Source organism: Ambystoma mexicanum, chromosome 3q, assembly GCF_040938575.1.
Source record: "Ambystoma mexicanum isolate Mex_15411 chromosome 3q, UKY_AmexF1_1, whole genome shotgun sequence".
Classification (NCBI taxonomy): Eukaryota; Metazoa; Chordata; class Amphibia; order Caudata; family Ambystomatidae; genus Ambystoma; species Ambystoma mexicanum.
Genome location: NC_090926.1, coordinates 967,203,547 through 967,231,476, shown reverse-complemented (window position 1 = coordinate 967,231,476; position 27,930 = coordinate 967,203,547). Strand labels below are relative to the sequence as shown.

Here is a 27,930-nt window from a genome sequence, read left to right as displayed (position 1 = left end):
GGATTGGGGGGTGGGGGGGGTAGAGTGACCTCTGCGGAACTCCACATCCCAGTGGAAGTGGGGGGTTGACATAGAACCACTCATCTTGACCTTTTGTTGTCTCGGAGAGGAAGAACGCAAACCATTTGCTAGCTTGAACTGAGATGTTGCCGATCTCTTCCCCTCCCAAGTAAGATAAGGTGATCCAGCATATTCAAGGCTGCTAAGCGATGTAGCATAACCAGAAGGGACAAGTCTCTCTGATCTGCCTCCTCAAAGAGATCGTCCCATACCGCTGTCTAAGCAGTTTCCACCCCAATAACAGGGCAGAAACTGGATTTCAAAGGGTCCAGTATGGGTTAGTCATCGATTTTATTTTTGAAATTGAAAGGTCATTGACTCCAGGATTTATGCTGGCCGGTTGTTTTTCAGTTCCCCAGGATACAAATTTGTCTTTTTAAGGAGAGATGAGACGGTAGCTGTTTTTAGTGCAAAGGGTACAACCCCTATTCACAAAGACCTGTTAATAAATCGAGTCACAAAGGGGGCAATATACGATGCCAAGCTTTTTGCCACCCTAGTAGGGATGGGTAAGAGTAGGTCATTGGTGGGTTTCACTTTTTTGAGAGACCAGCGACCTATTCCTTTGTAACTACAGAGAAAGGTTCCCCATTACAATTAGACTTGGGTAGGTTGTTGATACCAACTTTGTCCTCTGCCTGCGGTGTGCCACCCGCAACAGTGCTTTTTTGGATCAACTCTATCTTTTCAAAGAAAAAAGCATTAAACGTATTTGCCTGTTCTGCAGAGGCTTCTATGGTTGACAGTATACATGTTGGTTGTACAAAGTTGTTGATGATGGAAAACATTTCTCTGGGTTGATTCATGGAGACCTTTTACTTTTTTTCCCCTCAGAAATCCAGACGGCTTCAAATAGTGCACTTCTGTACTCTTTGGACACCTCCTTCACTCTTTCTGCGTTGACGGTGATCTACGTTTCCTCCACTTTTTTCAATGCCTCTCAGGGACTTGCGCAACTCGGCAAGATCTGTAGTGAACGATGGTTTAATCGTACTTTTCGTCTTCTCCTGTCTCAATGGGGCGATTTTAGAGCAAATGTCCCTCCAAAATCGCTGTATCTGATGCAAAGAATTAATCGCAGTCTTGAGGTTCGCCCACCGATTCCAAGGCATTTTTTACTTCTTGGCCAATGATTTTGTCTAAATCCTTTGGTCTACGGAACCACTACTTTGAGGTATTTGCAATGGAAACTGATTTTGTGTCAGGTTGTCTAAAAGTGAACCTCCTCACGGCATGGTCTGACCAGTAAATGTGTTTGGTGTTCTGCACTTTACTACATACTCTAGATAATAATACGTCAAGACTGCGACCACCTATACGAGAGGAGGATACTTCTAATGGTGTTTGATCGTGATTACTTGTCAGCTCCCAGAGTGCAGTAGCATCTGGAACTGACGATCGTCCATCCATATATTAATACATCCCAGGAACCACAGTGCCCTATGCTTTGTGCCTGATGTGATCAAAAAGTGGTCCACGTTTTCCATAAAAGCTTTAGCTGGGCCTGGGGGGTCTGTACCTCAACCCAATCTTGATGGAGCTCGTGGCCGAGACCCACACACTACAATAACCAGTCTTGGTTGAATCCTCCCAATCCAGGGCGTCAAGATGAGAAATTTTAACAGGGGTTCTAGAAATGATGGCCACCCCCTTTCTCTTTTGTTGGTCCCATTTAATAGATTGGATAAGATAATTATCAGGTGCAAGCAAATGGAAGATTGCCTGTGACGTGTCCGTAAACCATGTTTCCATAAAAAAAACAGAATATCCAAGTCATCTGCCTCAATAAAATCAAATTCGAGCAGCACTTACCCCCGACCCCCGCACCGGGCCACAAACAGGCCAACAGGCTTTCCTGCAACAAAGTGACAACAAAGTGCTAGATGTAGACCGGGCTAACCTCTCTGGTTATCCCCTCTCCTATATAGGTGGCTCGCCACCGTCCCCTAGGTACTGAAGAGGGATAGTAGAGCCTTTCTGGATAGGCGAAGATGGTGGCTTTCATATAGCACTCTTCCAATTCAAATGATTCTTTCTAACGTGTTACAGATAACCATGGCTGCTTGAAAGAATCGTTCAACCCATTGAGGCTCCATGCATTGTTTTGATGTGCCAGTCCAAACCTGTCTGGCATTCTAGACTGACCTACAGATTGCATGTGGATCTCTGCAGCAGGTGCCTAAACACCTGTGCTACCTTCTGATTTGTATGAATGGATTTCTGGATCTTGGCAGGTAGCTGACCTCCTCCTCCTTCGTGTCACCAGTGTAAGTACGTCACCTTGATTTAATGCGTATTACAGGGAGCCGCTTCCTCTGGCGAGGACATCCATTGTTCCCTGGAAGTAATACATGCCACTTGTGAGCGCCATTTATTTCCCCCTAGTGCCGGAGCTCCCTGTCGTTGACGGTAGCATTGTCTGGTGTAGTCGAGGTTTCCGGCATCCGCCGACTCCCACGACCAGACCCATGTTCCTCTGATGTACGTTTCCCACAATTGGATATTCCAGCCGTAACTTGGTACATGGTGTGTACTTTGTGGTAATGTCTGCTGTTCTTCGGAGGATGGCATTTGCAGGTCTGGTAACCCTATCGAATCCTAAACGTCGATTGATGCTTTCCGTGCCTGCCGCAGAAATGAATTGCCTCCTGGTGCTGGCAGCAGCAGCCGCCAATGCTTTGCATCTTGGGTTACAGTGACGTCAAGCAAGGCGGGGCACCAATGGCTACACTGGTGCCAGGAAACATGCATGCATGCAGGCACCGCATTTAGCATTGGCACCAGACATGGACGACATCTTTGGTTACAATGAAATTGTAGCTGACATCCTTGATGGGGAGTGAGTGGAGGATAAATCACAATACTCCCCCCCCCCCCCACCCCACCCCCCCCTACATGCCCCACTGTGATTTTGGTGCAATATTGTGATTTCAACCCCCTGCCCCGTTGCACTGTAATTTGGGCTGTACTGTGATTTTGCTGCCGTGTGTTTAACAGTAATCCTCCCCGTGTGTCCCACTGTAGTCTGCGCTGTTAGCCCCCCCCCCACGACCCCTTTACTTCACCACAGCCTCTTACGTTGTCATGCCTTTGCTTTGTCTGCATCTTCGCATTGTGAATATGGTAATGGATGTGGTCAGGGGTAGTGTACAGTTAGGTTTGGGATCAAGCGGCAGCAGGGGGAGAATGTATGGTAGAAAAGGTGGTGGGTGCAGGGCGCCTTCCCATGCAGTGACAAAGTAAATGCTGGCAAAGTCCTCATCCATCTGTGCCATAAGGTGAGCTGGCTCCTAGTTATTTATTTGTAACGTGCCAAAGGCCGATCGGCATTAAGGCACACATTAAAGGGATGGTCTAGTAAAAATTTTAATTTAAAAAATAGATAGGCCACATAAAAAAAAAAATACTAGCATCCTCCGTTTTAAAACTTCCTATGTGAAATTTTGAGCTATTCAAGCTCAAAATTTCGAAAAAGCAAGCACATGGGCGCAGCCATTTTGTGAAATGGAGGCCCTCCTGTGTTGGCTTTTGCTTTTGCGGCACTAATGAAGGAAAAGCCAGCCAGCTGTAGTAAACAAAGTCTACCGCTGGGTGGCTTTCCCTTCATTAGTGCCGGGACTCGGAGGACGCGGACCGGAGACCAGAGCAGGAAAGCTGCAGCTGAATCTCGGTAAGTGCTATTTATTTTTTTTACAAAAAATAAGCACTAGCTGCGGTTTTTGTTTTCCGGGCTGGAGGAGCCCGGAAAACTTAGAAATAAAACCGCAGCTGTAAAAACGTTGTATTTATGTTTGCGGTCGCTTTTGAAGCGACCGCAAACATAAATACAACGTTATTGTGTTGGAAAACGCTGCGGTTTTTCTTTCCAAGTTTCTCGGGCTCCTCCGGCTCGGAGGAGCCTGAGAAACTTGGAAAGAAAAACCGCAGCGTTTTCCAACACATCCACGGTGTCTGCCTGAATCTGCTTTACCATTTGGGGCTCTCGGGCTCCCCACAGGGAGCCCGAGAGCCCCAAATGGTAAAGCAGATTCAGGCAGACAAAACGCGGCATTGCGGAAAACAACCGCGTTGTCTGCCTGAATCTGCTTTCCCATTTGGGGCTCTTGGGCTCCCCACGGGGAGCCCGAGAGCCCAAAATGGGAAAGCAGATTTAGGCAGACAACGCAGCATTTAGCATTTCCCATTTGGGGCTCTCGGGCTCCCTGTGGGGAGCCCGAGAGCCCCAAATGGGAAATCAGCTGCAGGTAGAAACACTACGCGGCATGTAAACATAACCGCGTGTGTTTCTGCCTGCTGTGGCTTTTCACTTTGGGTCTCCGGTGCTCCCCTGGGGGAGCACCGGAGACCCAAAGTGATAGCCACAGCAGGCAGAAACACACGCGGTTGTGTTGGAAAATGCTGTGGTTTTTCTTTCCAAGTTTCTCAGGCTCCTCCGAGCTGGAGGAGCCTGAGAATCTTGGAAAGAAAAACCGCAGCGTTTTCCAACACAATAACGTTGTATTTATGTTTGCGGTCGCTTCAAAAGCGACCGCAAACATAAATACAACGTTTTTAAAGGTGCGGTTTTATTTCTAAGTTTTCCGGGCTCCTCCAGCCCGGAAAACTTAGAAAAAAAAACGCAGCTAGTGCTTATTTTTTGTAAAAAAAATAAATAGCACTTACCGAGATTCAGCTGCAGCTTTCCTGCTCTGGTCTCCGGTCCGCGTCCTCCGAGTCCCGGCACTAATGAAGGGAAAGCCACCTAGCGGTAGACTTTGTTTACTACAGCTGGCTGGCTTTTCCTTCATTAGTGCCGCAAAAGCCAGCACAGGAGGGCCTCCATTTCACAAAATGGCTGTGCCCCTGTGCTTGCTTTTTCGAATTTTGAGCTTGAATAGCTCAAAATTTTACATAGGAAGTTTTAAAACGGAGGATGCTAGTATTTTTTTTTTATGTGGCCTATCTATTTTTTAAATAAAACATTTTTTACTAGACCATCCCTTTAAGAAGAGGCAAGAAAAAAAAACTAACGCAAACAACTGGAGAAACGCTCCAGAGCCAAAGGCAAATTCATAAACCAGAAACTGAACCGGCCGACAGAGATAGTCTGGGACAGGACGTTACAGTAGTAGTGTGAGGAATTCTGCCATCCGCATGGTGGGCGTGGGCTCGACTGGGCTTTTTTGAAAAGTTTAAGTAAATGTATGATGGTAGATCTGCCTGAGGAAAATGTGTGGGGCTAATCCACACTAAGTTTTCCTGTGCTTGCACCACAACCCATGCATACACTTGTGTACTGCAGAATCAACAGCCTGATTAACTGACAAGGGCTCCATGGAACTACCCTGCTCTTTTGTTACCCCTGCAGCTGGTGGCAGCAATTAACGTACCAATAAAGGGTAGTTCAAACAAGCCTGGCTGTAGAGGATGACGAAGGAGACAGAAAACCCAAAAAACCTTTCATATGTAACTGTAAACCTGAAGCCAGCTCCCCCCTGAGTTTCAATGACGGTGAACTGACATGTCTGAGTCTATTTTTGCAGTAGATGACCCCGCTATGGTAACCCCATTCATAAGATACAAGAATGTAGTTAGCAGAAGCCAGAGAGTCTGGTCTCTCAGCAGCTTGCTTTTCCTTTTGAAAAGCACTCTGGTTATGAGCTCGCACATAAAGAAAATGTATTGCTAATGACCCCAGGATTGGTTCACTAGGTAGGCTCAGCCTACACCAATCATTGTGGCCCTCTTAGCTTTGATGGGGCTGGAGTCCCTATTTCAAGGAGGTCATCTGAAGACTTCAATTGAAGCACGAATAACTCCTCCTTGGACCCTGGCTGAAGGTACAGTCTACCTTACAGTTTTGCCAGTGAAGGAAGGTCCGGAATATCCAAAGAGGGAAGCAAGATCCCTCCCCTTAACTTCTCCCAGGAGAAAAGAACTCCTAAGACCCTCCAGCCGCTTCAGAACCAGTACCCAGCCAGCACACAGTGTGCCCTGCTAGGCTCTACAGCAGGTTCCCTGGACAGGGAGTGCTGCAAGGTCTCTGAACCTGAAACCAAGGACAAGGCAGCCACCTTGTCCCTTCAATCCCTGCAAATCCCTTTTTGATGAAGCCAACAAGCCTTTAAATACGATGGTGGTTATTAACCAGACCAACACATTCCTGCCAATCTCCAGCATGCATCCCTTTTCCCTCTTAGAAACTGCCTGTTCTCTGCCTTCCTTTTCAGGGTGGGTTGGATTTAGTATTGTTATTAGATTGTCTGTCTGTGACAATAAAGTAGATAGTTGTATACAACCTTGACTGGATACTCCTTTTTCATTGGGTAATAATTATATTTTCTCTGTGTTGCAAATAACCACCGATCCACGACTTTTAGAGGCGATAAGCCTGCCATTCCGTCCACGCTAAGAAAATTGGACAAGGAGGTTTATCATTTTAATTGTATGCTTGTAATCCAATCTGTTTGGATCCCTTCTGGTGCACTAGAGGTGTGCGGCTGATTGATGGTTTAGAAACTGATATTCACCCTTGGACCACTAGTACCTCGGAATTTGATTAATCACAATTGGCAAATCCAACAACAACTTATTTAAAGAAGTGAGTCTTGAGCGCTTTCTTAAAGAGAGGAAAGGAGCATATTTCACTGTGGTTTAATTCTAATGGAAGGTTATTCCAAAGATGTGTAGCCATTGAGTCAAAGGCCAGTCTACCAGTTCGTTCAAGTTTGACCCAAGGCATGATCAATACATTGGTGTTGCTGGGGGGGCAATGTCTGAGCACAGGATTTTAAAAAGGACAGACTTTCCCCATACAGGAATTTATGGACAGGAGTAAGGCCAAACGCTCCTTCACTGGCAAACAGTGTAGCCTCTGTAACATGAGCCCTACATTGGATTTGGTTCACTTTTCTAACCACACTATTTCGAAGTGTCTGCAGCTTTGTTATATTGCTTTGCATAGTGCTGTGCAGAAGGATTGCCACAGTGATCAATCTTTGATCCAACAAAAGCACGGGCCAGGCAAGCGCAATTATCAGTGGACAGGAACGGGCGAATACGACATAGCAGTTAAAAAAAAAAATAATAATTACAAAAATTCTGAGGTAGACAACTGACAAATCAACTTGTGGGGCACCAGTTGTCCAGGGGTGAATATCTGTTCCCAAACCATCAGTCAACCCCACACCTCTAGTACATCAGAAGGGATCCAAACATTTTGGAATAACAAGCAAATTATGAACCACATTGTCCAATTTTGGTAACCTGGATGGAATGGCAGGCTTATCTCTGAAAGGTTGTGGATCATTGGTTAGCTGCAACACAGCGAAAATACAATTACCCCAATGATAAAAGGGACTGTCCAGTCATGGTTGTATCAAAAATATCTACTTTATTTATATCCCAACAGACAGTTCTAGCAACACTATGAACTACTATCCACCCTGTAAAGGAATGCAGAGGATAGACTGTTTCAAAGAAGGAATAAGGATGCACTCTGGATACTGACAGGAGTGTAGTCAGTATGGTTAATAAATGCAACAGTTTAAGCTTACATGGCTTCAGCACCATGGGAGCAGTGGGTCTTAAAATGTCATTTTGTGCCTTCTAGGAAGGACAAGGGGGACAGAACCACAATGTACCTTGTGCTGTAGGTATTCTTGGTGCCCTACAGGGTCGAGTCAGCTTCAGGGCGCTTTGCAGGCTTCTCTGATAGAGTTCAAGACAGGAGTCAGCTGTGGTTATCGGGTGGCAAGACAGTTCGGCGAACGAAGCTGGACAAATGGCTGCAGGCAGGCCTACAGTTGGTGTCTCTGTGCTGGTCACGGTTCTGATGCACTAGTTGATGTGTCCCAGATGTCTTTCTGCGGCTTGACAACGGTTAGCATTGCATACGGGTGCAGCTTGAGGAACTCCACTGGCTCAGAAATTTCCTTTATGGTGGACGTCAGTAGATGCTCGTCAAGGCACTTCTCCCAGCTTCAATAGGCTTGTGCCGTCCTTTAAAGTGGACAGCACAAAGCTGATGGTGTGTTGCAGCTGCTATGTCATTGTTTATAGGCTCAGAGACCTTCTGGAACTCTATCCAGGAAGCTTGCTGCAGAGTCTATCGGGGCATGCTGTGTGCTGGCTGGGTACTGGAGCGACTGAAGGGTCCTCTGAGTTCTGTATCTCCTTCTGTTCCGTGGGAGATGTTTGGGGGAGGTATCTTGCTTCCCTCTTTGGAGATCCTGGCCTTCCTTCACTGGTGGAAGATGTAAAGCAGTCTGTGCCTTCAGCCAGGGTCCAAGGGGAGTTCTTTTCAGATAATCTTCCAAAAGAGAGGCTCAGCCCTCTTTAAAGGAAAGTGGGGCACAGTGATTGGTGTAGACTAGTCCTACCTTAATGAACCAATCCTAAGGTCACTACCAATAATCTCCTGTATGCGTGAGGTCCTAACCAGAGTGTTGGCAACAGGAAAGGTAAAGGGGTGAAAACATGTGATACAAAGTCTCGGCCATCTTACAGTCTGTTGTTGATCAGTCCCTCTGGTTAATGGATCTCTCTGATTCCTGATTAAAGCATTGGGGTCTCCCTTGAAGCTGCAGCGAGAACCAACTCTCTTGCTCTTGCAAACCATTCTCGTACCTTAGGAATGGGGTACCCCTGCCAGGGTGGCCTACTCTAAACACACAGTCCCAGAAATGACCGCTCACTGGCAATGATAGTGTGGGAGCAGGCTTCAGGTTGACGGCTGCAAATGAAAGATTGTTTGGGGTTTCCTGTCTCCTTTGTTAACCTCTGCAGCCAAGCCCCGTGTGGGCCTGTTTGAAGAATCCTCTCATTGGTATGTTAATCACTGCCACCAAACAAAAGAGCTGGGCTTGCTAGTTAATCAGACTGGCCAAGGCAGGGGGAAGCTTGTTGCTTCCCCTTGCAGGAGAGGACTTGTGAATGTCACATTCCAACTGAATAGGACAGGGCAGACTATGCTTGTAGGCTGTGTCCAGACAGAGTACACAGGTCTGTTCCTTTGTCGTGGTGTGAGCATAGGAAAATGGGTGTGGATAAGCCCCACATATTTTCCTGAGTTTGGTCTACCATCATTCCATTTCATTAAAATGTTCAAAAAAACTCAGGCGAGTGCACACCCATCGTGCGGATGGTCGTATTCCTCACATCGTTTGCATGGGCTTTCATCGTAAGGGATGCATCAAGATAAACTCCCAACGTTTTTAACCTTTGTTGCCAGTAGAATGGTTAAACCAGCAGTGGTTAACTCGCTGCAGTCAGCAGAGCACTTTGCTAGTCTTTGTTAGGTGCCAACAATAAGCAGATCAGTTTTGGAGTCCTTCAACACTAATCCATTAAAAGCCATCCAGGTGTTGACGGTATTAAAAATCATGTTAATATTGTCAAAATCCTGTTGATAATCTTCCCATAAAATGCAGCAAAATCGAGGTTGTTGGTATATGACACCCCAAGAACATCAAGAGTATCAAAAAGGGGTTTTGTGGCTACATGGGTTGGAGAAAGACCAGACACCACAGAGCGAGTTAACAGGGGTCTGGGGCGGCTGCTGCAGATTCACTGAATACTCTTGCTGCAGGTTCAGACAGAAAAGAGAGAACGCAGGTGTGGCCTCAGGGGAAACATTTTGAGAAGAATTTAGTCTACCAATATTTTACAGGCTACTATTTATTTATATAGCGCACCCAGCCCTAGGGCATCTGGGCGCATTTCTTAAAGGTACATATGATAAATTGTTACAAGCAGGTTGTGGTGGATAAAAGAAACCATATTACAGGTACATATGATACATTGTTACAAGCAGGTTTTGGTGGATACGAGAAACATTATTACAGAAAATAATTGAATAAGTGAGGCTATTGATAAGCATCTTCTTAGTTACCTTCTTAGATAGCAAAGATAGCAATAGGTACAAATGAGAAGAGTGGGAGATTCTTAAACCTCTTACGAGAGAAGCCATGTTTTGGAATTTTTTGTGAATAGATGGATGGAAGGTTCTGTTCTTGTGGTAAGGGGTTCACAATTTAGCGGCTAGGATGAGGAAGCTACTGCCTCCAGCTTTCTGGAGCTTTAAATCTAGGGATCTTTTCAAATCTAGGGATCTCTTGAGCAGTGAGCTTGAACGGATCTAGTAGGACGTGCTGTGATGTTTCGAGAGAAGTTGTAAGCTAGGTAACTGCGTGCCAGTTTGGCAAGGCACTTGTGTGTGTGAGTGATAAAGTTTAAAGCTGCTGGGTGTTGTCTTATAGCCGAGATATGCTGAGACCATGGGATGTTCAATGCTGATCTGAGGGCATTATTTTGGATTACTTGCAGCTTGTTTAGGTTACCCTGACCCGTGCCCAGGTAAAGTGCATTGCAGTAGTCTATTTTGGAGAGAACAAGGGCTACTAGATCGAACGCTGCTGAAGGATCCAAAATCGTAAGCAGAGCAGCCCCACCCTTAACCACAATCTGGAGCATGTTACATTGATGGTCTCATAGGTGGGATCTGTCCCATGCACGGCCCTAAAGCCTGACCCAGAAGTCCAAGTAAATTGTACTCTTTCAAGTAAGACTGTATTTGTAGGTAGGCTACTCGAGCTATAATCTTTAGTCGGAAAAGGTGCATTATATATTGGTCGGTAGTTGGTTGCCACACTATGGTCAAGGTTGAACTTCTACCCTCAAGCGGGTGTGAATAACGCATTTTCTTAAGAAGGTACAAAAGCTGAGTTAAAGGAAACATTGATAAACTTGGTGATCACAGAAGCTAGAGAGTGTACACTCTTCACAATGGCAGCTGGGCACGGATCTCCTTTGCAAACACGGGGCTTAAGGGAGTGGATAATAGCTGTGAACTCCTGTCCCGTAACATAATTTAAATTATGGAAAGGCACCCGGAGGGTTATTCCAGCGACTGGGCAGTGGCAATAAAGTAGCTTGGTTTTTAGCAATAGTTTGCTTAAGAGTTTGAGCCATATTCATGAAGGCATTCTGTACAACAGTACACCACGCTTCACATCAGGGGACTCAAGGTCTCTGAGAACTACAGTTCTTTAGAATCCTGTTCAGCTGCACTGATGCGTGAATCAGTGTTGCTTTTTGGTATTAAGGCTCCCTTCTATTTTTTGCAGCAGAGAGAATACTTCCTTGTCTTCAGAGGAAAGAGACCTAAGCCAGTTTTGGTGACATTTATTTTTCTCAGATCTTAATTTATGTAAATCGGGCATAAACCAAGATTGTTTATTGGAAATGTCACAGATCTTATGATTTCGTAAACGAGCAAACCCATCTATGACGAAGGTCAACAAGTATTGATGGTCAACAATGTCTTGAGCAGATGTTCAACACAAGCACCGCAGATGGTGTATGCAGCCGCGGAGGAAGAGTGTCTTTTGTAGTTTGACGCAGATTACGCTTGGTGTCCGTGATATTAACAGGATGCACATGCATCTTGGGGTAGGAGGGGGTAGGCAAACAGAATTTAACAAACCAGGGACAAGGTAATCAATCGTAATTTCATATGGACGGTCGCATACTGGATTTGATCTGTACCTATGTGTGGAGGCCATAACCTGATGCCGAAGGCCAAGATCAAAAGAGCTTGATTTAAGCGAAGCCACAGCAAGATCTGCCCCATCATTATACCAATAATCAGGAGTGTTGCTAGGTCTGGAAAATATCCGTTGCGACGCTAATGTGGAGACTGTCGGGACTCTGGGCTAGCTAGCTTTTTTGTTGTAGCTCCTGATCTTTTTCCGGGGCTACAACCAAAAGAACCAGGGCTATACCCCTCCCCCCAGACCTCAGCAACATCCATGCCAATAATTAAAATCCCCCAGCAATTCAATATTGGGTGAGGGTTTAATCATTTGAAGGAGACTAGAAATAAATGGAGTCTCCAAAATGCGGCATGACATTAGGGGTTCTTCACAGTTTCTTTATACTGAATGTGATGCAAGGGTTAACAAGAAATTTAACCAGCAATCGTTCCGAGACCTCGGGGTCCTCTATGGTAACTTCATGAATATTAAGATTCTGTCAAAAAAAGGATTGCGACTCCACCTCCCTTTCCAGGGAGTCTGTTCTTTTTTAGTAATTGCCAAATACCCATCTGGCACAGCAAGGGCAAAGTCTGGTCCAGAGATGGAATCTGTGCTGTATTGGCAATGTTGCGCCCTGATTTCCCACAGAAATTCTGCTTCTTGGCATTCCACTGGATTTGCCATACTGAGACTTTGCTCCTTGGCATTCCACATGAAATGCAACAAAGCTACACACAGTTGTACGCAGCCACAGTAGGTGGGAGCAGGATTTTGCATGACTGGTGTCCTTTCCACAGATTTCCTTCCTTAGATTTGACATTACACTGTATAGAATAACAAAGATCAATCTCCATACCTACAAGCTATTGCAGCATGAAATGGATCATTTTGCCGCACAAAAATGTCTTTTTAATACAGTATTTTTTAGGCACTTTTTATTTGACTGGAGGGTGTGAGAGCGAGCCACGGTGTTAAGAGGGTTGGGGTACGAGAGGGAAGCAGTGTGTGCAAGACTATAAGAGAGCCAAGTTGTCATTATTTGCACCATTTTTGTAATTTGTCTTATTAGGAAGCGTCCCAGGCTTGACAGGAAAATTGCTTGCTTTGCTCTACTTTTTGGTGCAATGTATGTTCTTATTTTATATAATGAACTTCAGCGATTATCATTTCTAATGTTGCAACTAGTGCTCTTCTAAGTTCTCCAATCCGCTAGTCACCCAGACACTGCAACACACAACCCTCACTCACCGATGTCCACCACAACTTACTCTCCAACCTCTTGTTCTCCCTGTGCTGTGCATGCTCCATAGCCCTGTCACACTGCCAAGTCACAACTCATTCCCCAGTCCCTACAACGCTCCCATTTGGGCATCACACTTTACACTCTCCAGCACCTCTTGGGGAAACCAGTCCTTTGTTCTTCCTCAGTAGCTCTATTCCCCCCCTCCCCCCCGCGTCCAATCTTGTTTCGCCGATGGTGCTGTCTGGGTAAAGAGAGAGCGAGCCTCTGACTTGCCAACCCCTCATTTTTATCAGCGGCTTTGTTCAGTTTCCATGATTTTCTCGAGTATGGCCATCATTTTGCTGTGTACAATAAATTCGAGAGTATGATAATCTTTCTATGTGATGTACAATGCAAACCAGTATTTCAGCATGTTTTAAAAATGGACTCATTTTGTTGCATTCTTAAGCACGTGATTTTGAAATAATCCCCTAATTGAAAAAGTATCACAGTACCAGTGCCGCATATCTGCAGGATAGGCTCCATGCTTCTTCAAGTTTCAATAGCTGCTTCATAAGCAAATGGTGGGCCTCGCCCAAGATCACACAGGCCGTGCCTGTGGGAGGGGCAGTCGGGTGACGTGCCCAATTGTGCATGGACTGCACGCCTCACTTTGAAATCTACACGTGCTGGTAGGAAGAGCTTGTGCCGTCCAGTCTTGCCGTAAAAACTCCGGTCTCCAGAGAAGGTCGAGGGTTGTATACGAATTGTTCGTATTACAACTGTTCGAATGATAATTGACCTTTTCACAGTTGACCGAATTGTGATGGTCAATTGTAACATATGCGGGGGGAAACCCCCTGCAACCCAAACCATATAGATATATATGTATATATATATATATTAGTGAAAAGGTCAATTGTGACCCTTTAAATTCAGTCAATTGTTCATTCGAACAATTGTAAACGAACAATTTGGGTAATACCAGTCTGAGCCCAGTGCAGGAAACCATGTGAAGTATTCATTGCGGAAGTGGCCATTTATGAAGTGTGGTGCAAGAAAAAAGGTTCTCTCCTATTACACCCCTCGGTTTATCAACCCCGAAAGCATGAAAGGTTGAGTCTGCTCCTGGGATCCGGTCTCGCGGCCTTCTAAGTAACACATCTGCAGAGTGGGGGCTTCTCTCAGCATTCATAACCTTTAGGCGATTGTGGTTAATATCTGAGCCTGTCTCACTCCTGTAAATAACCTCTCCCTGCTGTCTGTCTGCAAGTGTACTCTGCCCAGGGCCCCTCTGGCATACCACCCAGGCCCTGATAACCCTGCCACAGGCAGTGCACGAATTGGGAGGAACAGAGTGTAGCTGGGGGCCAGTGCAAGAAACTCCGAGATGTGTACACCAGCCGGAGTTCCCGCACAAACGAGGAGGGAGAGGGGGCCCCGGAGTTTTTTTTCTTTTTTTCCGATTTCCAACACTGGCCATTGGAAAGCCGAAAATGTCGGCTTTACCTCATGTTATCACTCCTACCCCCGCCACATCTCTTCTCAACAGACCATCCTGCCATGAAGCCCCTTGCCTGCTACCTCTCGCAGGTGCTCCCCTGTGCTTGCCCATTCGGCCCACCTCATCTCTCCTTGTACCACGTTTGCCGCCATGGAAAGGCGGAAGAGACCACAACACTGCTCCCTTTTCCAGGGCAGCCATTTTTCGTTGCCTTTTAAAACGTGCAAAATAGTGCAGCAGCCTTTCACAATAAAAATAAAACCAGAAAGAAAATGCTGTTGGCATTGCAGACGGCATAGCGATGTCTAATTGCTAAACCCGCGTGGTGGGAGGAATTGCCGCCTGGTAACAGGGGCCCTTATTGGTACCAGGCAGTAAGGCCCGCCCACCTCGCTGTTATTGCTTAATTAACTAACTCTCTATACCGCTATTGCTGTTACCTTCCCGTCCTGTTCTCAAGACTGTTCGTCCCACAAAAAAAGAAAATCGCATGTCCTGTAGCCCAGGGTTTCGGCTCAGTCGGTGCTCCCGAGCAACTAGCTCGACAGCAAGTCCACTCTGCTTATTGTGGGGCACACTAGACGGTCTGTTTACAAATGACAGCGTGACTCAGTCGCAGCTTCCTGGATCTCTATGTCGTTGGCAGCAAGACACCACAGTGTACCTGCAAGTTACGCAACCGTGCGTGACGCCACACCCGAGGGAAGGAAAGCCAAGTAAATGTATCTGCTCTGTCAGACTAGGAAGCCAACCTTTAGCGTGTTCGTAGCCCAGGCTACTAATGTCAGACCACATTGACACAGTATAAGATTAAATACTGCTGTGTGATGTGTTCTAGTGGTGCTTGCCCATTTTAATTAAGGCTCTTCTGGAGACAGCTGCCTTTATTCCCCGAATCAAAGCGAGTGCAATATTCTTTTTTTTTTTTTTTTACATCTTTCTAACCCAATGGTAAAGTGGGGGGAGGGGATTACAGGTTCAGGTGTGGGTATGGATGGATGGATCTATTTGAGTGAACTTGAATACTCTCAATGTATTGCCCCATGTGACTTCCGTACTGGGGTGAACTTCTAGTGATGGCTACTACGTGCTGCTCTGGCATCTGTGACTTGACTAAAATGACGGCTTGTTCTAATTTTAGGTGCTCGTTATTTAAAAAAAACATTTTATAATGTCACTAAATGTTTTTTAGAGTTTGCACCATTAACTCCATAAACAGTACAGATAATTTCATCGCCGCCAATGTCATTGTCTTTAAGCCTATACCCTTCTCGTCCCGGAACGAGTCCACGCCCTATTTGAGAAATGTATTGTGTAGCTTGATTTTGGGGTAAATGAGACTGTTTCCTTGTCCGCTCGTAACCTGGTAGCAGTGCCTGCTCCATCATCCCAATCCCTTTCTCGGATGACGCTACTGGGCCTCCTCCAGATCATTCAGACCTTGAAGGTATGTGGAATCTTTGTCACAAACACCCCTACCCCTGCTGCTTGATACATGATGGGTTATTTATAACGTGCTTGGACCCGGGGATCGAACCTGTGGTGCTCCGTGACGTCCTGCATCCAAGGCGAGCTCGTTGCCCCTGGGCTATCCTCCCTTCAAGGGTGCATGCCTTGAAAGGTGGCTCGGGTTCATCCTCGTTCTTCTGTCTGGGGCTTGCTGAATACACTGGCTAACTGATCTGGCATTGGCGTAGACCTGAGCCACGTTGGCCAAGGCCTGTACCAGAAGGGCTGCTGTGTTCATTTTTCTGAACTATATGCATTGCACTCCCTGGGGTCCTTCCTTAACCTCTCAACCTCGCGGCTAAGTGAAGGAGTATGTTCAATCATACCGGGTAAATATAGGAGTGGCCACTCCACATGCGCTTCATTGTAGTTTCAGTAATTAGTCCAATGTTCAGATCCAAAATCTTTACTATTGGTCCTTGGTTCCAACTACATAAGATGGGGGCGTTTTCAAGGTTACGTGGGGAGCCCCCAGTTCCTCTTTGCAGATCCACCGCTTGACCTGTACTTTACATTAATCATGCATTTGGTTGGGTTTGTTATGCAAAGCTGTGAGCATTATTGACCTTTACCCGATCAAATCTCATTGGATGAGAATGAGGCTCCTATGGTGGAAGGCTAGAAGCTGACATCCATATGATCTCTACCATCTCTCTGACCACAGAACTCCGCTTCCTGGGGACCCCCTGCTGCTGTAATAATATCTCTAAATGAGCAACTATCATCGTGTTGGTCAGAATACCTACGGGACCCAGGTGAGGTCTCTTCATTGAGGTGGGACACAATCCAGGGAGCGACCGAGAACTTGCTGACCTGGAGAGGTTATTACCCACCAACGAGGCTGATGCCAGTCTGTTTAAATGCCTCCTACTCTGTACTCGAGGCTCTGCAGGGAAACCAATCTTTTCCAATCATTCTTTAGCTCTCGATGAAAAAGTCCCAGAGAGAGCGGGATCCAGGCTCGGGGAGCCGCACAGTTGACTATTGGAGTCCGATGTATACTAATTGACCTTTTCACAATTGACCTCGGGAGAATTGACCTAATTTAAAAGGTCAATTAGGACATATATGCCGGGGGAACCCCCCGCAAACCCCACCCAATACAAAACCCCCCAACCAATCCCCTTATATTATTTATAATCCAAAACCAACCCCATACATATATAAAATAATATAAAGCTCAATTGTGCAGGTCAATTAGGACCACTATAATTCGGTCAATTAGGACAAAAGGTCAATTTGGGTATTACCATTGGAGTTTAGGGAAGCTTCCAGGTGGGAAAGCGTTGGCGGAGAAGGCCATGCGCCGGACTGAATAGCTCACCCTTGACATGGTCACCTTGGGAACCAGGCGCTACCCTGCAGCCAGGGCCAACTCGTTCCTTTATGCTCTGGAGGTTTATAGGGCTATACCACAAGTGGGTAATAATGGAGGCACGGATCATCGCAGCACTTCGAAGCTGGAATAATCGGAATTAAGCACAATATACATCACCGCATTTTTATTAGCGGAGACTTACGCGGGAAGCCCTCTTAAATGTTGGCCGGCATTGACTCGCACTCTACATATCTTGTCAAATTGTAAGAACCAAGGAAACGCAAATGGACTTCAAATGTAAACCGTGGCATGCCCTCTTCAATGGTACACCACGCCTGCCGCGGCATGCCCTGTACAATGGTACACCACACACCTGCCGCGGCATGCCCGGTACACCACACACCTGCTGCCGGATGGCAAAGGGCTCAGTTTGTTTTGATGGGATTCACATCTCTATTGCTGGTTGCACATGTATATCTAATTCCAGCGATTTAAACTAGTGAGCTCTTACTGGCAAAACTGTATGTATTTCGCTGAAGCAGAGAGCGGCTTGGATGTGGGCCTCTGTGTGTGCATTCTGATTGCTGACTCAATGCTCGGCAAAACTTGTTTTCATTGGTAATGCAGACCCGGTCACTGTGGCTTTCAAATTGTTTAGTTTGGGATAAAAGAGCCCTGCTGTAATCGTAATGATAGTGTGGAAAACCGCCTGCGGCCGGTCTTTCTCCTGCATACAATGCTTCTTTATGCATCGGCGGAAACCGCGCAAGAAGATATTGTGCCTTTTCTGGTCAAAGAGTAAGAGTCCAGACTGCTCACCGCGGAGCAGGACCTCCCTCCTGGCATGATTTAGGGGTTGTGCTCTAAGCAACGGGGAAGATATTTGCCAAAATCCCTAGTTTCCATGGAATGAGTTGGGAGAGGGGTGGCACGTATTCTGCCCTTTGCAAGGTACATTGCCTGACTGTTTTCTGCATCGTACAGCCTGTTCCTTCATGGACATCTTCCAGCCCTCCCAGATCCACTCCCCACTCCCCTCTACAACCAGTCACTGCACATAACCTGCAGGACATCATTTCACAAGCACCCTACTTGAAGGGCACCCCTTCAAAGACGTCGCCCAAGAGGCAACCCTATCAAGAAGTCCACCAGGGACACATCGGATAGGTGCTCAAAGTTGCCTGCTGGGCCATCCACTAATATCCCTCCCTAGCATTTTACAGCCCTACACCATACCAGCTAAACTACTCGCACATAACGAATAACTGTCCCAACCAACCAATTGTAAACGGTATACCGCTACTACACAAACCTATGCAGCATCTCGGACCTGGCCAAGATAGCCCAGCATTACAAGTGCAAGAGGGTTCCCTCTGAGCACAAATGCTTCTATGCCCTTCGACGCAGAACACCTAGACCCACATGCAGAGCTCGGGGTGCTTTTAGGTCTGCACGCATGAACGCAACAAAGCAATCTTGCTTTTTCCTCTCTCCTAATTACCTAACCAACACCTCTTCTCTTTCCCCAGACCCCCAGTCTCTTTCCCCAGACTCACATGAAAATGGCAGCGGTGCAAGGTGTAACTCCCAGTAACATAACCTAATGTTTATTTCGGGTGAGTCCTTAATTTATTTGCTTAAAATCACATGGCAACCACTTAAAAGCACTCCTCCAAATACCTTAACACTTAGAAAAAGCTGGAATGGGCTTGGAGCTGTCTCTACCTGACTATATTCTAGTAAATGCTGGAATGGGCTTGGAGCTGTCTCTACCTGACTATACTTCTTAAGAGATGGCAGGCCTATCCCTGCCACCGTTGGCATTCAGTAGGCAACAGACTGTCAATATTACCCTATATATGGACGCTTCTGGGCATAGTTTGAGGTGGGCATGGGGGAATTTTGAAAGACCACCTTCCGCACGGGGAGCTCCCCCCCCCCCCCCCCCCCCACCCTCCAATCATGGTATCCCACAAATTGTTTAATGTCAATTCTTTGTTCAGCCCTAGTTCCGATTAATCTCATGTCCCTTGTATCCCTCCCACTGTGCCAGCAATGAGCCAAGAACCAGGCCAGTGTACAGGAAATACATTTTGTATTTATTTGAATTATAGGTAATGGAGATCACACTAAAGCTACACACGCCACCTTCGTTGTAGCAAGCAATTCAACTTCTTCTTACATAATCACACACTTTAGTTGGGGGGGGGGAACACAAATCACAAAACTTTTACTTTATACCAATTTCAAGTCCAGAAATAATGTATATATGCAGTTCTGTGCAATTTCGATTTTCCTGCACGCTTAAAAGGCTAACAGTTTGATTTGCAGATTTGTACAAATGGATATAGAATTTATTTCACCCACACCTTTAAAATAAATACAGGGTTACTTTTCAGCCCCCCCCTTACTTTGGTCTGTGTTGGGGAAGCTGGACAGAAAAATTGAGATGCTAGTTTCGGGACAGTCCACACCTCTTCCTTAAAGTAGTCTGAGTCACAGGACAAATGTATTACCCAATTAAATTACATGCTATAGTTTTCAGCTGAATTCTGATTGGTGCACTACCGGTTACTTCCTGACTAGTACAGCAAATAAGAATGACTACCGGATAGTCTCCAGATGACTCTGAATCATTGGTCATACTGTAGTTCCCAAGTCCTTTTGCAAGCCATTGTAAACTGGTAGTCCAAAAGGTTCAACTGAGATGAGCAATGACTCCAACAACCAGAAGGCGTTCCCTGGCGACAGTCATCTGGCCGGATCTATGTGATCACTGCGACCACACACAATTGCGACGGCCGAAAATGCTGACTTTTCTTTCCTTTTTTTTTCATTAAACCCCCTTTACACCACATAGACATGCGTGGCCAGACCCCCTGCAGCCCCCATATTGCCCCCATATTAATATAATATCCCATTACCCCCCCCCCCACATTTATATGTGGTGTAAAGGGGGAGTTTAAAAAAAAAAAGTCGTCCATTTCGGCCGTCGCAATTGTGAGGGCGACATTTTGGGCCATTTCCATCTGGCCACCCTGCTTTCAGAGCTTTCTAAACGGGTACAACTTTCTTTTTGGGATATGAGTTTATTGAATCAAAAGGCCCTCCATTTTGGTCATTGACTCCCTATTGGCTCGTGTTGGAGAGATACACGCTCCAATTCAGCTATTACGGCTTCAATAACGGGTTTGGAAGATGGATTAATATTGATTTTTAAATTTCCAGAATCGAAGAAACCTAATCAGAAACTGGCGCGGACACCTTTTTAAGCCTCCATGCTAATGTCTACCACGACAAGCCTCTCTATTTTATTTGCGCAAAATGGTGCAATGAAAACGGACATCATTGGTTGTGTGGAAAAAGTCACTTTATTATGTTGGATCAAAACTCAGAAATGCTAACCTGGCCTGCTGCCTTTAACAGACAAAAGCTCTAAAATGTGTTAAATATTTAGCATCCTTCCCCATCCCTTATCCGTTCATTAAAATACCCCCTCTTGATGAAACCTCTCCCCTTTTTTATATTTTTCAAAGTGGTAACACATTTTCTTTTATCTTCAAACCTGTTCGCTCCTGTTCTGCCTTTTTCCGTGGCCTGCAGAAGAGCAGCTGTAGTCAACTTGATTCCTGCCTTGGCGAGAGCATTTGGTGTTGTCCCATTTACCAGAGATCTGACGTGGAGTCATAAAATGGTGCATTCTCTTGGAGTTCTCAAGTTGGTTAAAGGTGAGAGTAGAAACCACTTCCAAAGATCTATGGCACCCGTACACCCCAACCACTACCTGGCTCTGCCATCCTGGCTGCAAGGCACCATATTGGAACTTTCTTTGGGAAAGGAGGAGCCACAGGCCCCCCTCCTTGCCACCATGTTGAGCTTCTCTGCCCTAGTTAGGCGGTCCTAGTTCGCAGTTCCATCAAGGATGTGTACCCAAACTCCTCTTTACACCTTCCCCAGGTGAGTGTCAGTGCCGTTCTAGCTGGATGTAATATCGCAAAGTGACTGATGGTGGCTGACCACACCCCAGATGGGTGGGATGCATTTCAGGCCATGCTTAACAGAGGCAAGTGAAGTAGGTGTGGCTTTCAGATGGATGGGGATGCATGTAGTATATGGGCCATGGGACTAGGAGTCTGTGCACAATGCTCCTCTTTCCTGACCAATGAGGCACATGACACTGTCCTGAATCTTCCTTCCAATATGAAGCTTTACGTATGACCTGTTGTCATGGTGTAAAGCACGGGCTCGAACAGCCAAGTCCATGGCTATTAGACCACCTTCTTGGCCCAAGTGCTCAGTCCTTCCAAGATGTCTCCTCTGAGTCCTTTTATGGAAAGATCCAGATCAAGGCAGAGGTTTTTAACACAGGCCAGTTGTCCAGGCTCCCCAAAACTCTGCAACAAATCCTTTACTGACATCCTGGCATACTGTGGGCAACAAAGTTCAGTGATCGCAATGCCTTTCATGATTTTACCGGATGACTACTCTGACATTTCTGAAACGGTAATATCTTGAGTCAAGAGTACTGACTAACGGATAATGACAGAGATTAAAAAGGGACTGCGATACAAGGACGTAGAGTACAAGGGACAGGACCATTCGGCAGCAACCAAGCTAATCCATAGCTTTCACAATGTACTAGACCAGCGGGATAAATGCCCACGTCTTGCTACTACAATTTAACCCAAAAATTGGTCTGGTTCCTGTTAGGGAGGCTGATGTTCAGATATGGAGACCATGTTGCATGCATCTTTCCTGGACAGCCTTTTCTGACCTTTAAAAAATCACCACCTACAAGACTTATGTTCTGTGCAAACAAGCAGGGGGCACTGTAAGGTTGAAAAAGTAACGAATTGATAAACTAAGGAATGACAGAATGTCCAGCAAATCATAGAAGTCCACCATTGTGGCAAACCTACTTCTGTCCCTAACACTAAGATTCAACTAAGGATCATTTAATTATGGGGTCCAGAATGATGCTGGACAAAGGGTTTTCCCCGTTTGTAGTAAAGTTGCCAGGAAAAGGGGTTTCTTTCCATGGCTTTCTTTCAGTGTTCGCAACGACCAGAGGGGATTGATCCCTCCCCCTGGTTTCTTCTTTCTTTTGTACACACATACCAGAGGGGATGACTCCATCCCCCCTGGTCTATGCTTTTCCTCAAGAACTGCACCGAAGAAGTTATTTGGGATTCTCTTGCTTCTTTGCTTATTCAGTTGATTGACTACCTGGGTGGCTTCACTACCAGGTATTGTAATGATGAACAACTATTTCTCTTCTTGCTCCACCTGGTATACTCTCCTGCCAGGCATGGTGACTATGATGCGCACTCTTGATCCCTTGGTATTGTTGTATGGGTGCGAGTCCCAGACTCATGTTCTGATGCTTTGTGTAGTCTACCTGGTATACTCTCCTGCTAGGTACTGTGACTGATGAGCACTCTTGATGGCTCTGCAGTCTGTTTTAGTTCTTGCCCTGGGGTGCCAGACCTTATATGTGGAGCTTTTCTGTGTTTATCATTTTTTTGTCCCGCTGGCTTGAGCCCTCCATGCCTCTCCCGCCACCCATGTACTTTTTTTTTTTTTTTTAATTTCATTTATTTATTTATTTATTTCCCTCTGGTCTTTGCCAGTGTCGGAGCTCTTCGGCCACTGGCTGTCAGTCGTGTGATTTCCCAGCTGTTGCTCACTTGCCTTCTGTCCAGTGTCTCTGCAGGGGCAGTGTCTCTCCGGACGGCTGAACTTCTGCTTCCTACGCTCCTCGGCCTCCCATTTCGCCGGGAGTTTCTGCTTTGCTCTTTCCTTTGTGCCCAGGTTGCCTCTGTTCTCGTTCCCTTCTTGCGATGTCGGTTCTCCTTCGCCAGCTTCCTTGAACTTCGGGGTTCCTCCAGGGAGGGCTTGTCGAAAGACTAGTATGTGCTTTCCTTTTAAAGCACATATTATAATCAATTGTCCTGATTGACTAGACTGCTATTGTTGGTTGTCTGAGGTCCTCTTCGGCACTCTGTGCATCTTCTTCGCCTCGGTCCCAACATAGTCCTTATTCACTGGGTTCCTGATGTTCTTCCTCATTCCAGTTTTCCTACATGATTCACATGGGTAGTTCCTACTATTCCTCGCCCTAGTAAGGGGGTAGATGAATACTGAGTTCTCCCTAAAATGCTGTCCCTAGTCCGACAAGGGGGTTCCCTGCCCATGTGATCCTACCTTGGTGCACCACCCCAGGGTGATTTTTGGATTGTGGCTGCACCGCCCTGGACCCATGAGAAGGGACTAATCCAAAGCCCCCCCCCAGCTTTACACCCCCCTCCCCAGCACAGACTCGCATCCTGGATTCCCTCTGGCATTTTGCATGTGGAGACACAGCAATGTCACTGGGCCATCAGCAAAGGTTCATCAGCCAGAGCTGTGCACATTCAAGCAGATGGACTTATGATTACAAGGATTTGAGGTGAGCAATGATCTTTGGCATCCATGTCCAACTTGCAAATCATCATTTGCTTGGGCAAAGATTCTCGGTCCTTAAACATGTTTCTCGTAGATTACCCTGGTCAATTTCTTTACACGTACACACCCTGCACTACTTCTAATGTGAACTTCAGAACGTCTCTAGTCACACCTAGAGTAGCCTCGCTGAATTTGGAGATTGTTCCCCTGTCCTACCTACACGTGGGCAGGAGGAGAATCTGCCTCCCATCAAATGCCTATGGCCATCTGCAACTGTCCAAGAGAAATCGCAGAATGATTCAACACTTTAGGAAACTCTGTCCAAGCGCAAAGTAGAAACACAAGCTTCTCTCCGGTTCTGCAACAAGCCAGTTCACAGTCCTTATAAGTGCACCTTAATATTGTTGCCTCTTGTCTTTTCTTTGACATGGTCTGGTGGGACCCTATACATCTCGGCCCTATCAGCCATTGGCACTTCTAAGCGTGCAGATCGGAAAGTTATCTTTTCAGAACACTTCGTTGTGCACCATTTTGTGGGAAGGGGGGCTTCTGCACGTTTTTCCCTACTTGGCATCCCAACCCATGTTGGGGCATAAGCATGTTTTCCTCTCTTTATATAACCTATTAACCATGGCTATACGTAACGTTAAGCTGATGAGCGGGAGATATTTGATCTTTTTGCTATTTCGGTTTGGCGAATTACTGGGTTGCAAGCACTTTGCTTCTGTGCATCCTTGTATTTCATAAACACAATGGTAGGCGTAGGAACCATCTTGTACTTCCTCTTTTTTTCTTTTTTACACATGTCCTGTGGTGACAGAATATCTGCACACATTCTATTGAAGCAGAAGATGGAAATGTGGATTTGGTGGCCCTTCTCCTGGGAAGAGACTCCTGTGTCTTATTGGGCTGTCACTTGGGTTCTATACTGTTCTGCTTGGACTGGGATTTCTCCATTCTCTTGCTTTAAGGGGCTATATCTCTTCTATAACTTTCCTTGCCATTTGCCTCTTGGTGAACTCTTTTGAACAGCCGCTTGGATTATTCCCAATGTGTTATATGGTAGCATTACTCCATACCATAGATGTTTATACCCAGCTCCGATGCTCTCTTTGGTGTGGCACTGAGGTTGAACACTATCTCGATGGTATAGGCTTTTGTGCATCACCCAGGTCTCTGCTTGACATAGGATTTCACTGCAATTTATGGAAGAATCCGACTGTGTAATGCATATGAGTAGGTTGAAACCCCATTGACTTGTAGGGAGCCATGAGACTTCATTGAAGTGTGACGTGGAATGTGCAAGACCCCCCTGAAGCATGCTACACCTGGACTGAGGGAATTGACTGAGGCTCCAATGCAGCGTAGGCGGTTGGCAATATAGGTCATGATTGATTTAAGCTAATGATTGATTTAAGGTTTGAAATCAAGCATGAACCAGTGATTCTCCTGGCAATTTATTGCTGATAAATCCAGCACCAGTGACTATAAAAACTGCCACCAGAGAAATAGGATGGCTCGGAACAGTCCTGTTGGTCTCGGAGTCCCCCGGCAGTCGTGTTCGAGAGGAAAGTGTAACTTCCATACTTGGACTCGACACCAACAAACAGTGATCATAGCCAAGTGTGCCTGGATCCATTGCCACTGATCTGTGTTGGTGCAAGATGGGCCCACCGCGATCGTTGGTCCTTCCTGCGCCTTGGGATTGTGGCATGACCCTCCTAGAAGATGGAGCTAGTTTCCTGCTTCTTTTATTGGTGGCACCATACATGGTTGCTTAATCCCTCTTTTAAGAATGTCTGATTGCAGAGGCAATAGGGCGGCGGAAAAATATCTATTTACCCACAGGTCCCAAATCCATTAAATATACCACATGTCAAATGGCCTTGGAAGTTAGAGACCGGATACCACACACAGCTTGTTTGATTTTAAAAGATGCATTGTCCCCTTTTCTCTGCATTTTATAGTTTTATATGATTATTGATCTTGCTTTTGTCCATAAAATGTAATGGAATTGGGTTCTATACACAGGGTTGTTGTGGGAAACGAGCGTTTACTGTTCCTTGATATTCGACCATTAATTAAGTCTCTTTAGCATTTGCTACTGCCTTGTAATTTGGAATTTGGATCACCAATTGTTAGTGTTAATTTGTATCTTCTCAAGTTTGTTGGATTTGTGTATGTATAATCCAAAGCCATTTCCACTATTTCCATGACAGTTGGTTTGAGTGAAGAACTACACCCCCTCCCAACTCTGCTTTCCCAATTCTTTAGATTCATGTGACTGTTTTCCGGTATGCATGTCCACAAGACCCCTTGAATAGGTCTCTTAATGTTTCTTTTTTTCTTCTCTTCCTTGCAGGGCTGAAGCACAGAAGGATCTTTAGTTTGGAGGAATCAGAATCGGTCTGCGCTGTTCATCTTGGACCCTGATCTCTGGGATGTGAAACATTGTTTAAAGAAGACCTTATTGGTGTGCTTTGCAAAATTGATTTACTGAGGTTGACTGCAAAAATTTAATCACCCAAAAATGCCAATTCTAAAGCAACTGGTGGCCAACTCCTCCAGTTCCAAGCGCCGTTCCCGTGTGGACCTGACGGCGGAGATGATCAGCGCCCCGCTGGGTGACTTTCGCCATACCATGCATGTGGGGCGGGCTGGCGATGCCTTTGGGGACACATCATTTTTAAGCAGCAAGGGAGAGGATGTGGATCCTGAGGAGCCAGACCCCAAGCCTGGCCTGCTCTCTCGCAAGTTCCGCAGCAGCAGCAAGAGGTCACTGTCTGTGACCCGGAGTGACCGGCGTGACATGCTTGGTTCCCTGCGGGACTCTGCCCTCTTCGTGAAGAACGCAGTCTCCCTGCCACAGCTAAATGAGAAGGAGGCTGAGAAGGGAAAGAGCAAGATGCCCAAAAGCTTGTCGGCCAGCCCGGTCAAGAAGATTGTGGAGGAGAAACAGGTGAATGGGGCATCTGGGCATGGGGTTAGTCTGACTCCTGACTCCATCCGGGATGAGAGTGAGTTTGGGGAGCCAACTGATTTGCCAGTGTCCATTCCCAAGAGTAGCTACGGCATGAAGCATGCGGAGTCCATCATGTCTTTCCACGTGGATCTGGGGCCATCCATGCTTGGCGATATCTTGGGCGTAATGGACAAGAGCCAGTGGGACCTAGATGACCTTGATCTGCACTGTGACGACGACAACAGAGATGACACAGATGCCAAAGGAAGGCCCTACACCATATCTTCCACAATGTCGCCCCACAAGCCAAACCTAGCCTCCAAACCCAAGGGGGAGCACCTCCGCTTTGAAGACCCAAGCCGAGGTGAAGCCTACAGCTCTTCCTCGAGCCACAGCACTGGCAGTCACATGCCCAGAGACAGCAGTTCATTGTCCAGCTGCACCTCCGTGGCTCAGAACGACCGGTATTACACACACGGAACACCAACACAGAGGGATAATGTCACTAAAAGAGTGCCAGCAAAGCGTACAGAGAAAGATCTCTCTTTTATGGATGAGGAGGACGATGAAATTAGAGTGTAGGGGGAGACTAATATTAAGGAACAATAATTGTAGTTTTACTGACTTTTTTTTTTTTTTTTTTTTTAAATAAACTTTTATGTTGGCCCTCTGAACCCTCATGCTTTGATACCTGGATTTTCCTGGCAATGGAGCTTGAGCAGCTTGGATTTGTGACTGGAGCTCGTTTTCTAATCCGTTGATTTTCAGTTGGCCCTCAAGCTGTGTATATAGATATTAATTCTCAAGTTCTTGTGCCACTACCCTTTTCTAATCTCGCCTCACTGTTCTTATTTTTTCAATACCTCTCTGGCTGTTGACGTAGTTTGCTGGAACAAAACCTGCCTTTGACAAACCTAAAATCTGGTGCATTTATTTTCGGCGTGTCCCTTTTCTATTTCAAATGGTGTTTTGAAAGCAGCTTTGACTCGTGTGCCCATCAGTCGGCGAGATGGGGCAAGGGGAGAGATTGGGGAGAGGCTTCCTCTGGCAAGAGAAAATCCCCTCTCGTAGCGAAATTCCTCACGGGTTCCTCAGCAGGCCTGTGATGAAATGCAATTGGAAGAAACCGAAAGTGGGCAGGCTTTCTGGAAGGGGCCCGGTGATTTCTGGTAAATAGTTTTCCAGTTCCGAGCTCCAAATGCATTGACATTTTGAGACAGAAGAAAGACATGTGTATTTATATAAATATATATTTGGTGAAATAGGAGCTCTTTTCTGCTCGTAGCTCTCTAGCAATACATATATTTTTTCCTGGCATTTCTAAGACCAATATGATGCGTATATATGAGTATGTTTACATAGAGGATACATAATGGCTGACAAGGTATTATGGTT

General features: G+C 46.1%; 1 protein-coding gene across 1 annotated transcript in view; it reads left to right on the top strand.

Moving 5' to 3' along the window:
* CDC42EP4 (CDC42 effector protein 4) overlaps nt 1-27,455 on the top strand; it is a 90,884-nt gene extending 63,429 nt beyond the window's left edge. Inside the window, exon 2 of the mRNA XM_069655109.1 lies at nt 25,936-27,455. Coding sequence (XP_069511210.1) covers nt 26,104-27,117 — 1,014 coding nt within the window. The 5' untranslated portion in view covers nt 25,936-26,103 and the 3' untranslated portion in view covers nt 27,118-27,455. The remainder of the gene's footprint in view (nt 1-25,935) is intronic.
* The last annotated feature ends 475 nt before the right edge of the window (nt 27,456-27,930 follow it).